The 12,918-nt window shown below is 41.1% G+C and overlaps 1 protein-coding gene across 2 annotated transcripts in view; it reads left to right on the forward strand.

The window, feature by feature from the left end:
• Positions 1 to 12,918, forward strand: part of CARMIL1 (capping protein regulator and myosin 1 linker 1) — a 1,033,060-nt gene that overhangs the window by 881,533 nt on the left and 138,609 nt on the right. For both annotated transcript variants that reach the window (XM_078687906.1, XM_078687907.1), the window contains exon 31: positions 4,540 to 4,736. In XM_078687906.1, coding sequence (XP_078544032.1) covers positions 4,540 to 4,736 — 197 coding nt within the window. The remainder of the gene's footprint in view (positions 1 to 4,539; positions 4,737 to 12,918) is intronic.

A 12,918-nucleotide genomic window follows, 5' to 3' on the forward strand; every position in this document is an offset into this window, starting at 1 on the left:
CTATGTCTGTAAATATATGCTGTATAGTTATTTTACCCAGTACATATTTTTCGGAAGCACATAAGGGGTCTCGTTGAGTATTGTAGCACCATTCATTTATTATCAGTGAATGGAAGGCTCTATAGTAGGATTGGACATCCACTGCCGCAGTCCCCCTGCTAAGTAGATTTAAAACACTTTGTGAGAGTTAGCCACTTAAATACCTGTCTCCATAACAAGCTCCGTAGGATGGAGTCTGATTTGGTGAAGGTGTGTGATGGCTTGAACAGGAAATGTTGCAATAGATAAAGAAAGTGCTGCAGCACTACAATTTTAAAAGTTGCAAATCTGCTTAAGAGTGACATGGAGAGTATAGACCAGTCTTTAGCATCTGCTATCAGTTTATCAACCAATAGTTGGATATTCTGTTCCCATGCTGCGGTCTTGTGCAGGGTTATGCATACCCCCAGTTATTTAAATCCTTATATGACTAACTGTAGTTCACAAGCCGGCCCCAAGTCCTAAAGGCATTAGCTGGAAAGGCAGACAATTTAGTTATGTTAATATGCTAGCCTGTAAACTCACCAAACATGCAGAAAATGTAAATGGCCTAAGGGCCCAACATCTCCGGGCCTGTGAAGAAGATCGCAACATCATCCTTGTCAATAGCTACGCTGTTCAAAATACCACCATCCCATTTCCACACTTGGCCATTGATCTACAGTCATTATGCCAGCATCTCAATAGAGGAGGGGTGATAGTAGGCAACCTTTCCTCGTCCTCTTCCGTATGGGGAAGGGGTCCGACGTCTCACAGCTCACTCAATCTCTGGCCGACAAGCCTGTATAGAGCATTTGTACATAGTCAATAAAGTTAGGTCTGAAATGTAACTGTTGAAGAAGAGCAAGCAGATTATCTCACCTTATTGAACAAATGCCTTTTCAAATTTCACCAGCAGGGCCACCACTGGGCTTTGCTATATACCTGCTAAGGCAAGGGTATTATTCAACCAATATATGTGTTGTGACTCGTCGGGGCTTTAACCTCTATTGCTTGCAACAGACTAATGAGTGGATTGTTGCCAGTAGCCTGTCTGCGAGGGCCTTTGCAATAATCTTGACTTCTGTATTGAGGAAGGAAATATGGTGGTGAGACGAGCAGAACTCTGGTGGACAGAGCTACAATTCTGCTGGGGACAACAGTTTCCTTTCATTGGTGTCTTGAAGAACATCTTCAAGGGAGTCCATATGTTTGCTCCCACTGTATACTTTTTGAACCTAAAGCATCTGTTGCAGGAGAGAACGTGAAACAGCGCCAACAGGGCAGCCGTTGGTTTATATCTCAACTTTACCCCATCTTCAAGAAGAGCAGGAGTGTTGCTCACAGTTAGCTACAGTGAAACACTCATACGTTCCTTTGTATATAAAGTATAAACAAAAGTAAGAGAGTTGGGCTCAGTGGATTACCATCAGTTAAAGATCCCACATTCCTCCTCAACAGTATTTACAACCTAATCAATATGTGATTTAACTGTCTCCAGAGCTCTGGTAAGAGTGCGTATGGATAACTGTATGATGTCAAAGAAGACGGGGCAGTATGGGGTACTGCAGCAACAAGACAATGCAGAGAAGAACCTCCTCCCTACTATAAAGCGAGTGTAGCAGTTCATGCCCACCCTCTTCTTCCTCTACCATTATGTTGTCACCCGCACCTCTGATCATCCCTTCAATCAGTTAGCACCATCAACTTACCACGGCACACAAAGTGAGTGTGGCTACTATCTTGGGATTTTAAAGTGGCCTGATCAGCCTTGAGGGGTGTGGAAGAGGTGCAGAAAGCCACCAGGGTGTATTTGGTCTAAGATTTACCCTCTCTTCCACCCGTACACTATCCTATGGGATTCTAACGTGAAGGATTCTTGATTTTGAGTAAATCACATCTTTGTTCTTATAATTAAGTAGATGAGCTATAATGGGCTGGATGGTAAACGTGACTGCTCTTACAACCCGCTCAACAATAAAGCACTGGAAAAGGGTTTCCGGTGGTAGGATCAATCTCAACCGATAGTCCAAAAAGTATTCTGGAGAAGACCTTTTAAATTCCTCTGGATATCCCATAAAACAAAGATTGCTCCTCATGGCCTCCCCTTCAGCATCCTCCACCATCCTCCACACTCGTTGCAAGTTCCCTGCAGGTTGTCGAAAGCTTAGATAGAGTCTGTTGCAGTTTTGCCACCTTATTTTCCTTCACAGACACAAGAGTATTCTCTTTAGTTATCCTGTCACCTGCTTGTCTAAGATCTTGACGAATCAGCATAACATCCACTTCAACAGCGCCGATCTTGACCGCCAATGTGTCCCTTGACTGGGGTATAGCAGTAAGAATTGCTGCAGTGTCCTCTGTAACCATGGCTCCTTGGTTGTCCCCTTGTGGAGCATCTGCCGTCTTTAGATAATGATGTTGGGTGACTCTTCCAACATGTGTAAAGTTGTCAAGTGTACCCTGTTTACCAAGAAAGGGTGGTTTATCTTTATGTGCTGGTGTGAAACAGTTTGTGTAGTCAATTTGTGAAGCTATCCTAATCAATGTGTCATGAGTGATCAGACACAATCTCTTGTAAGAGGGATTCAAACACAGGTATGCATCCAGCCGAGGTACTCATGAATTTCTCTGTGGAATTACAAACAATGGCACCCTATCCTCTCGGTCCTGTGGACAGCAGAATCCAAAAAGCTTCCCCGTACTCTACAGTACCCAGAGTCTTAGGGGTTCCAGATTTGTATTGACTCTAGACACCCCCACAATACCGCCATACACTAGCCGCTCCTGGTCTTTGGCTAATTCGCCCACATGGAGTATTTATCCTGTATTGAGATTTGACAGGGCACTCTCCTAACAGCTTTGCCCCTCACCTCCTTGGAATGTCCTTTCCAAGGCAGTCAATGGTTCTGCTGAATGCAGCTTCCAGCAGGATCGGGGGACCCCCTTCAAGCCAGCTGGTGATCTGTTCGAGTCTTCACCTGATGCTTACCAGCAACTCTCCTCCAATCAGCCCATTGGCAAGGAGGAGTCTGCCCAAGCTCGCAGTCTGCCCTAAAGGGCTCACTATATAATCCCCAAAAAGTCCTGAGTTAATGATCGTATGCAGCATCAATTGGTGTTTATGCTCCAGGCTCGTCTCAGCCTGGGTCGCCATACTCCTTAGAGAATGTTGGAGTCAGCTCCTTTACTCCTCGCCTGGGTCAGCCAGTGTGGAGCAGCGCTCAGTCTCCCTCCATGGTAGGGCCCCTACAGCACCAGCTGTGGAACAGGCTGGGCCGTAACTGCGGCGACTTCAAATGTCGGGCCCAGATCACAGCCCAAGTAAGCGTCTGCCTCAGCTACGAGGCTCATAGCCAGCCCCTTTGTCTCTAGGCCTCAACCCTCCCCGAGCTTCACCTCACCTCCTCTGCTGTCCATGGGCACTCTGGTGGCACTGTAGCCAGCACAGCATAAAGCATTGTGGAAAACACAGGATGGTGAAGCTTATGAAGAGCGTGGCTGTCGAAGGTTGCTTAATTCACGACTGAGATCTTGGGCTCAGGTGCTTCATGTGATGCAGTTTTGAGTAGTTAGGCAGTCATTTTTGTACATGTTTTCTTGAAGTTAATACCTACTAAAGAATAAAACAGTGGTTAATTCTTTATTGCCAGCCATATAATGATCACCATTTTTCAAGAAGCAAAATGCAAATTTAATCTATTCTCACTCAACTATATATGACTCATTTGGAATGCATTTGAGAAAATCCCCCAATTTGTGATAGGATTGCTTCATCCTACTCTGAAGTTTCTCAATGTGGTGGCAACTCTTCTGGTGGAATCTCCTGTGCCTGAGGAGACTCCTTCAGTGGTGGATTTCACTCTTCCTTCACATGTTGAGTAGTTTGTGGTACTTTCTAAATCAAAATTGGGCCTTACGTATTGTTTAAACTAACCCCTTTTCATTTTCAAGTTAGTTAGCTCAAATATAAACTATGTCAGTGGCTATAATTGTTCTGCAAATGGTTTACCTAGGCCTGCAAGCTATCTTTGCTTGGTCCATAAAGGACATTGCTGCCACGATATTTCCAACCATGTCCACCTTTGAAGGCTTTCCACCTTATGAGAATGGAGGTGGGTGGTCATAACCCATTCCTCTCCTAATATATTAACTTCTGTCTTATGCCTCTAACATCTGATTCTGATGCAGGCATCTTTGGTTTATACTCAATAGTTTTCATTTACAAAATGTTATAATTTAGGCTTATTCACACATTTTATTTTGCTTTTAGTTTGTAATTCTACTTATTGCTCATGTCACCTTCTATCCCTGCATATATAGCTATGACTCCAAATAGCTGCATGGACCTTAATATTGTGTCATTATTTGAGCCAGGACAACTGTAATAGCTTGCTGCGTTATGTTCATTGTTGTTTTACATTTGTTCTTCAAATGAAAGCAAATGTTGATTGCATTCTGCTCTAACAGTTTTGTGCCATACGGTTTGATGTAGCTAATTCCCTCTTGTGCTGTTTTTAGAAATGGAGTTTGACTTGGATAAAGCCCTGGAAGAGGTTCCAATACACACAGAAGACCCACCATATCCTCATTCTAAGCTGGAAAAACGAACCTCAAATGTCCTTGCAGAACTGCCCTCTGAGGAAGCCAAGAAGCTGGAGCACTTTACAAAATTAAGGCCAAAGCGGAATAAAAAGCAACACACGGGTAAAACACCTGTGAGTAAAACACATGCCTTACCTTCAAGATCCTGTTGAAATTAAACCTACCTGAATTTCCTTTACTAGTAGAGCAAGATGAGCTATTAGCTTGTCACAGTTATGATATAAAAATTTACATACTAATCGACTTGCCAGAGTAACCAAAGTTGGATATTCTTCAGTAAACATCTGCTTTTCTGGCCAAACATGTATACACCCATTAATAGAATGGTATGCCCCTGTGTCCCTCAGAACCTGGGTATTGATATGACAAACTACAGATGGTTCCATTGCATAAAGCAATTTCTTTGTATGTCTATAATTAATATATTACAAGAAACACTGCAAAAAAATATTGTGTAGTTCAAACAATTAATATATCGTTCTTTTGTTTATGGCTGTTACTATAATAAACAACAAACAAAGATGCAAAAGGGAAGCGACTTTTCGTGAGAAGGTGACAAAAGTGACAAGGTGATGTCATACGTGAAGGATATAAGAGACATGAGAAAACTACAACAATGTAAATTATAGAACTAAATGAATAGCTGTCCTTTTACAATTCATCACAAATTCTCAAACACCCTAGTACAAATCCTATTTCAATTTCAGGAGTGAGGAAAATATAAGACATGAGTTTGGTGTAGAGCGTCGACATTTCGACCGAAAGGTGTGCGTTATTGAACCAACGCCACGGCGGGTCTTCTTTAGGACAGTAAAAACGGAGGAGGACAGCCAAGTATAGTGGTTCTTGTTTCCACTTATTGAGTCTTTTAAATTGAAAATGGCAGCAATTACGTCAGAATCCATAGTCCGGTTGGACTCTTTGCTAAGAGGATGCTAGTTAGGGTGGAGAATCTCATCAGAGGTATGACTCTGCAGTCGTATTTTAAGTATAAAAAGATTCTATCATCCTCCTTTGAATCTGTATTTTATGGTAGCTTATGATAGCTGATAAAACTCAGTATGCGATTCCTGGAGTGCTCTGTGTTAGTTATTCAGAATCACCATCCGGCTGATATCTGTGTCTTATGGTAGTCAGAAAAGGCTCTGTATGGGTAACCCAAAGGGCTTTTCAGTTAGTTATTCAGATTCACTATCCGGTTGACATCGTCTCAAGTATTCGTCATTCATTGGAAGGGACATCAGCTGGGGTCTGAGAGAGATAGTCTACCAAACCATTTAAGTAAAGGAAACAAGAGTAGGGACCATTACACACCCTTGACTTACAAACTTTCAACACTGGGATCTTGTCAGTCAATTGGCCCTGTGCTCCCTATCTGACAAAGCTTTTGTCATGAAGCCTAATCAAGAAAGATAAAATATCATTGGGCATGCTCATCATCTTACGCACCTGCCACAGCCTCAGGCAAGGAACCAGGCCGAATGCGGATTTTAGTTTGACAACGGCAATATACAAGGTCACCGGCTGATCCAAGCAGTCTTCCAATAGATTGTAATAAATCAAAAGATCTGGTCCATGATAGATGTTTTTGCTCGAAACCCAGCTTGAAGCAGGCTTATTGTATGCAATTTATTAGGCTGATGGGCCTGTAATAGGCCGGAAGACTCATGTTGCCCTTTTCATATACCGATCTTAGTTCAGCTCCTTGCCATGAATCAGGGATGGGGCACCCATTGCAATGGTTGGTTGCAGTCATATGTCATATACAACTGTCCCCCTAGGCACTGGGTGTGTTGCTGAGAAAATCCAGCCTTCCTTATAAATGATGCTTCACTCTTAATCAGTTTCATGCATTCTGTTTTATTTCATTAAACTTGAGTTTTTGTGTTCAATTCACACTGTATATTCATTTGTAAGAATATAAATTTCATCCAAAGAATACATTTCATCCAATGCATTTCGGTGGTTAAACCACCTTCATCAGGGAAACCATCTGCAAATAACAAACAATAAATTATCTGAGCATACTGTATTATAACATCCTCAATCATCACAATCTTCGTATTATACCTCCGGTATTATCTGTTATAAACATTACCGAATGTGGGTCTACATTCCCTCTGCTGTTATTCCATTAATAAAGTTAGCCTGAGTTGCTATTCTAACAGTCGCCAACAGGGGAAACAACTTGCTCTGTGTTGCGTGGTCTTCCATTAAGAGAAACGCTATTCGTACCTATACTGTGACTTTGATCTAGAATGTACTAACGCTCGTTAAAAACACTACGCGAGTCGCTCTCTTCCTTGTTGCTATAACTTATGGGTTTCCTTCCCTTCATACTAAATGGCGCTCTGCCTTCAATGAGTTCATTAACGCTTATATAATCTTTATACCCAGTTCTCTGTGCACGCTAGTGCTCTCACCTCCATGTTCTCGTTTAGCGGCTCCGTAATGCGGTTCAGTTTACGCGCTGTGATTACTTCTGAAGACGTTACGTGGTGTCCTGCGCCTGCACATAAGAGCATAATGCTGATGTTGTACGGGTGAAGGTTTTTTTTGTGTACATTAAAGGCTAACTTTATTAACCCATTGCAATAGCATTAGCTAGAGCTAATATATATTCAGCCCAGACATCAATATTGTGTACAAAAACATCTACTGGTAGGACATCTGTGCATCGAGCCATACTTCTCGTAAAGATGGTCAGCGAGTCAATAACATCTGCGACAATAAATGGTGAGATGTCAAAATTCTGAAGGCTACTGTACACCACTGTCATGGTATAAAGCTGAAAAATGGGCAAACCAATCAGAAGGGGGAACGTGATTCTGGGGCTCAAAGCCTAAAGAATTCTCACCTTGGGCAAACAGCTTACAGAAGCGTGAATGGTCTTCCGATAGACACGCGTCTGCTAAATTGATCCATCTTTTATTGTCCCACTCTTTCTTAGCTTTCAACAAGCTGAGCTTGTACGCCTTTCTGGTAGCTGAGATCAGAGCAATATTTTTCAACTTTATAGCCCTGGCCAAGGTACACTAGAAGTGCCTACACTACCTATTAAACCAGCTATTGCTTTTTTTTTTTTTTTTTATTTTTTATTTGGCAAATTCAGACAAATAACATAGATAAATCAGAACAAATAATGCAGGATACTTTTTAAATACCGATCTTATGTTACAGTATATATAATTTCTTGGATATAATCTTTCACCAATTATAGGTATTATAATTGAGTTAGAGTAGAGACAATCAAAAAAAGAAGAAGAAAAAAAAAAAAAAAATAAAATAAAATTATATACATTTCATCCGAGTCAATTTGGAGCATTATTTGAACCATCAAAGCATAAAATCGTATAAACCGTAAAGGGGAAATGTATAGTGAAAGGAGGCACATTAAAACAAAACAGATCATACATTCAGATCGAGATTTACACTCTCAGCGACATACCATTTATTAATGGGCTCCCACAGTTGTTTGCCTATTGCCTTCATTTTCCTACCCCTTGTGGCATAGATTGCAATTTCCTGTTTATAAATAGCCATAAATCGACTAAGCCACATTTGAAAGGTAGGGGGCTCTACGTCTTTCCATCTAGCTGCCAATATTATCCGAAATACAGCATACCCGAGGAAGAGTACTGCCTGTTCTTCCCTATTGTGACCCAGGGATTCATCATGGCCTAATAAATGTAACGTTGTGGAGTCTCTTACCTGGTGCCCAAAAATTTGGGCCCAGTATTCTAATATCATAGTTTTAATTATTGCCAATGACGGACATTCGGAAAACATATGCAAGAGATTTGCAAGCGGTTTTTTACATCTAGGACAGTTGTCGTTAATTCTTAACCCCCAAGCGAATAGTTTTGCTGGTATATAGTATAAATTGTATATGGTTTTGTAATATTGGGCCTTTAAGTTAGAGGCTATGAAAAACTTTGCTGATAGAGCTAGTGAGAGATCAATATCTACATTAGGGTTTGCTAGTTTCGAGGCCCAGGATTGTTCCGTACGTTCGAGGTCGTCTGCAGTATTGGTCAAAAACATCTGATATAAGACCCCAATTCTTGTAGAATGTTTCCCTATATTATCCAATAAGGGTATATTATCTAGTAAGATTTTTGGGGTAGTATTGCAGATGGTGGATGATATTTGATAATATTTCAAAAAATCGCAGGCTGGAATATTGTATCTTTCTTGAAAGGAGTCAAAAGATGATGGAATGCTATGACCAAAAAAGTCACCTATTGTATTAATTCCAAGACGTTCCCACCTCTTGGATCTTGTGTCATTAAAAATGGGGGGAATGATCTTGCAGTGCCATAGTGGCGTATACTTCGTGAAAGTGGGAATTTCCATATGTTTACAAATAGATTTCCATACTGCTCGCGCATCCAATACTGTCTTTAGTTTAATTTTTTTGTAATATGATGGTTCCACCTGTCTTAGAAATAGCCCTTTATATTTCTCCCCCAAACTAAGCTCGTATATCGATGGAATATATAGAGCTGGAGTGGTTACTGGCCCGGATTTCGCGGTCAACAGTGGGTCCATATATTGCACTAATGTTGCCCAAAAATATAATCTTAAATTTGGTATAGCAAGACCGCCCCTGTCTTTAGGTAGCGCCAGCAGAGGGAGAGCCCGCCTAATTTTCCCATAGCTCCAAATAAACTTCGATATAAGGGAATTAATACTCTTAATAAACTGTTCTCCCGGTAGTACCGGGATTACTCTAAAAAAATATAGTACCCGTGGAAATAAGTTCATTTTAACATAGTTGGTCCTACCAATTATTGACAAATGTAGGTTATCTATCCTTCTAAGATCTAATTTAATTCTATCAATAAGAGGGGAGTAATTTAAATCGCTAATCTTGCTTACTTCCGTAGAGAGGCATACTCCTAGGTATGTAGCTTGTTTTACCCTGAAAACACTTTCGTAATGTGTATTATTAGTGGCTAGTACCATCGTTTTGTCTTTGTTCAAAGAGTACCCTGAATAAAGCCCAAATGCCTGAGTAATTGCCTCGATTTCGGGAATTGCCTCAGAGGGATTTGTAGTAATAACAGCGACATCATCAGCATATGCCATAATTTTCGTAGAAAAAGACCCGGTAATGACTGGTTGGATTGCAGGTGACATTAATAGCTTCTGAATAAGGGGATCGATATACAGGGCAAATAGAGCCGGGGAGCATGGGCACCCTTGCCTCGTACCTCTTTGCACCTTAATAAACTCCGACTCATTGCTACCTATGGTAATTTTGGCTATGGGGTTGGAGTATATAGCTTTAATGGAATTAATGAAGTTGTTACCAAAGTTCTTACTTTTCAGAATGTTCCAGAGGTACTGCCATGATACCCGATCAAATGCCTTCTCGGCGTCGAGGAGGATCATCGACATCTGCCCCCCCGTGGCACCCATAATGTCAAATAGGGTTATGGCTCTCCGCGTATGGTCTGTGGTGTCTTTGCCAGGGATAAAGCCGTGCTGCCAGGGGGACACAAGGTGCTCGATAACCCTACTCAGCCGATTTGCAAGTATTTTAGCATAGAGCTTTGAGTCGGAGTTGATCAAGGATATAGGCCTATATGAAGATGGTGATTGAGGTGGTTTGCCCTTTTTGTGAAAGATTATTATATTTGTTTGCTTCCATGACTCTGGAGTAATTGTATGATATTGCACTCCAAGAAAGAGATCAAGTAAAAGGGGGGTTATTTGATCCCCAAGAATTTTATATAGTTCCAGTGGGATTTTATCTGGTCCAGCCGCTTTGCCGTTAGCCAGCTCGTTTAAAGCGATCTCAACTTCAGTGAGCGTGATCTCTCTATCCAGATTGGACTTAGTCGCATCGTCAATAGTTTTATATGTTCCTTGATCTGGGAGCCAATTATTTAGAAAAGTTGTTATGTCGCTGTTAGAGTGTGAAATATCGCTATCATAAAGCTTTTGGTAATATTTCTGAAAAACTCCTACAATCTCTTTAGGGGTTGTATGTTGATTACCCTCATATTCTATCATTTTAATATTGCCCAGTGATTGTTTTTGTCGGGTACGTAACGCTAACTGTTTTCCCACATTTTCTCCTGTTTCGTACAGCTTAGTCTTATTGGCCTGATAGGTTTCAGCAGCTTTTTGAATGAGCATACTATTAATCTCGTTTTTAAGTATCGTTATTTTGTTTAAAGTTTTTCCAGGCTCTAAGGTAGAGTCTGCTTGACCTCTTTGAGCCTGATTTATTTGGGAGGCGTGATAAGTCTCGAGAATTGAGAGTTCTTTCATACGTTGTGTATTGATTTGTTTTTCATTCTTTCGTTTATTTGCCACAAATGAAATGGTTTCTCCCCTCAATGCTGCTTTAAAACAATCCCATACAATTAAGCGGGACGTGCTAAACCGATTACAGTCGAAAAAAGATTGGGCCCATGATTTTATATGCGTTACATATTCCTGGTTGACCAGTAATTTCCTGTCAAAGGTCCATTGACTCTGTGGTTTGGCCATACTAGTAATATCTATAGTGATGGTTAGCGCGTTGTGATCTGATATTGTTTTCGGGGATTTGGTTATTTCGATAATATCCGCCTTATCTATAGATGTCATGATATAATCTATTCTAACATATTTATTATGGGGAAAGGAGAAGTACGTAAAACCATCTATGTTTGGTCCCTGAAACAGCCCCCAGATATCAACTAAGTTATGGCTTTTCATCATCTGCCTTAGTGCTCTGTATACCTTCGGTTTACGCCCTTTATACTTTACAGACGGGTCGTTTTCTGCGGGCAGCCCCATATCAATATTAAAGTCCCCGCAAAAAATCAAAGGCCCGACCCAGGAAGCCAGTTCGACTTCAAGTTCCTGAAAAATATCTGGGTCATCTAAGTTGGAACCATAGATTACGCAAATAGTAATACCGAGCTGCAGCTGAACTATGACCCATCTTCCATATTTATCGGCCAGTTTGCGAATTGGAGAGCCTATTATAGGCCTAGCTAGGATGGCTACCCCTCTGATTTTTGATGTCTGGGATGTAGTAGCCATAAGGTTATAGCCAGGTATTTTAAGTAGGTCTCTGTCTGCGTATGATATATGTGTTTCTTGTAAACAGATTATGTCGACTGGGTTCTGACGTGTCAATTGATATAGTTGGATCCTTTTATTTTTATTATTAAGGCCTGCAATATTCCATGTGCATAGACTTATTCTCCCCATTTGTCGTCATACCAGTCTGGCCCAGATTTAGAATATAGGAACCTAGCAGTACTAATATTCTCAAGCTGCTTAGTACAGTTTTGCTTATTACTTTGGTTTTGCTGGTTGTGGTGGTTATGTTGATTATACTGAATTACATTTACATTGAGCAGTAGGTTTAGTGCACATCTCGACTTGTGTCCATGTTTGCCCAAAAATTTTTTTTTGCATTTTTTCACCCCCTGCACCCCCTTCCCCCCCACGATCACCACCCTGATCGTCCCCCCCATCCCCCCCATCCCCAACCCCCACCCCCCAACCACCACCCTTTGAGGCATATAGACTCTAGCTAGAGTCTGTAGTGATGGAGAGACATCTCTCGCGCTGTGCCATATTATAACTTCTTGTGTTTATCTGTTAGCACACATATGGGCTAGTGGAGAGCTACTAGAAGAGGTTAAATATAGTAAAGGTTTACACTTCTGAGTCCTTATCATGCCCACTGAAGTAATATACAAGGCCCATAAGTGCCGACCAATAGATTACTAAAAGGGCCCTTATATTCCTGCCTTGGGTGATTAGTTAAAAAAAACATTTTGTATATAAATAAATCATATATGCGCCAATATTCTTTGAGCCGGGACGGGACGCCTCTATAACAATGCTATAACAATGCTTTCACTTTCTATGTAATAGGTCATGGCAATAGATCATACCCAGCCGGGAAATTAAGGAAAAAAAAAAAAAAAAAAAAGGGCCCATAGTAATCACTAATCACTAATCACTAATCACTAGTCATTAATCCTAAATCTAAATCATTATCTCATATTTCTCATATTTCTCATATCTCCCACGTTAGGTCAGGCTGTCTAGGAAGACTTTCGCTTTGATTTCAGAGGTGAAAAATGTTACCTGACCCTTATATACTATTTTAAGCGTAGCAGGGTTATTTAAATAGACTTTGGCATTTTTGTCTGTGAAGGGCTTGATTAGCTGACGGAGCCGCCATCTCCGCTCCACCGTTGTGTGGCAAAAGTCCGGCCTAACAAAATACGAAATGTCACCTCGGACCCGATGTGAATCCGGCCTCGCCTTTTCTGC

Source organism: Lissotriton helveticus, chromosome 4_1 (assembly GCF_964261635.1).
Source record: "Lissotriton helveticus chromosome 4_1, aLisHel1.1, whole genome shotgun sequence".
Taxonomy (NCBI): domain Eukaryota; kingdom Metazoa; phylum Chordata; class Amphibia; order Caudata; family Salamandridae; genus Lissotriton; species Lissotriton helveticus.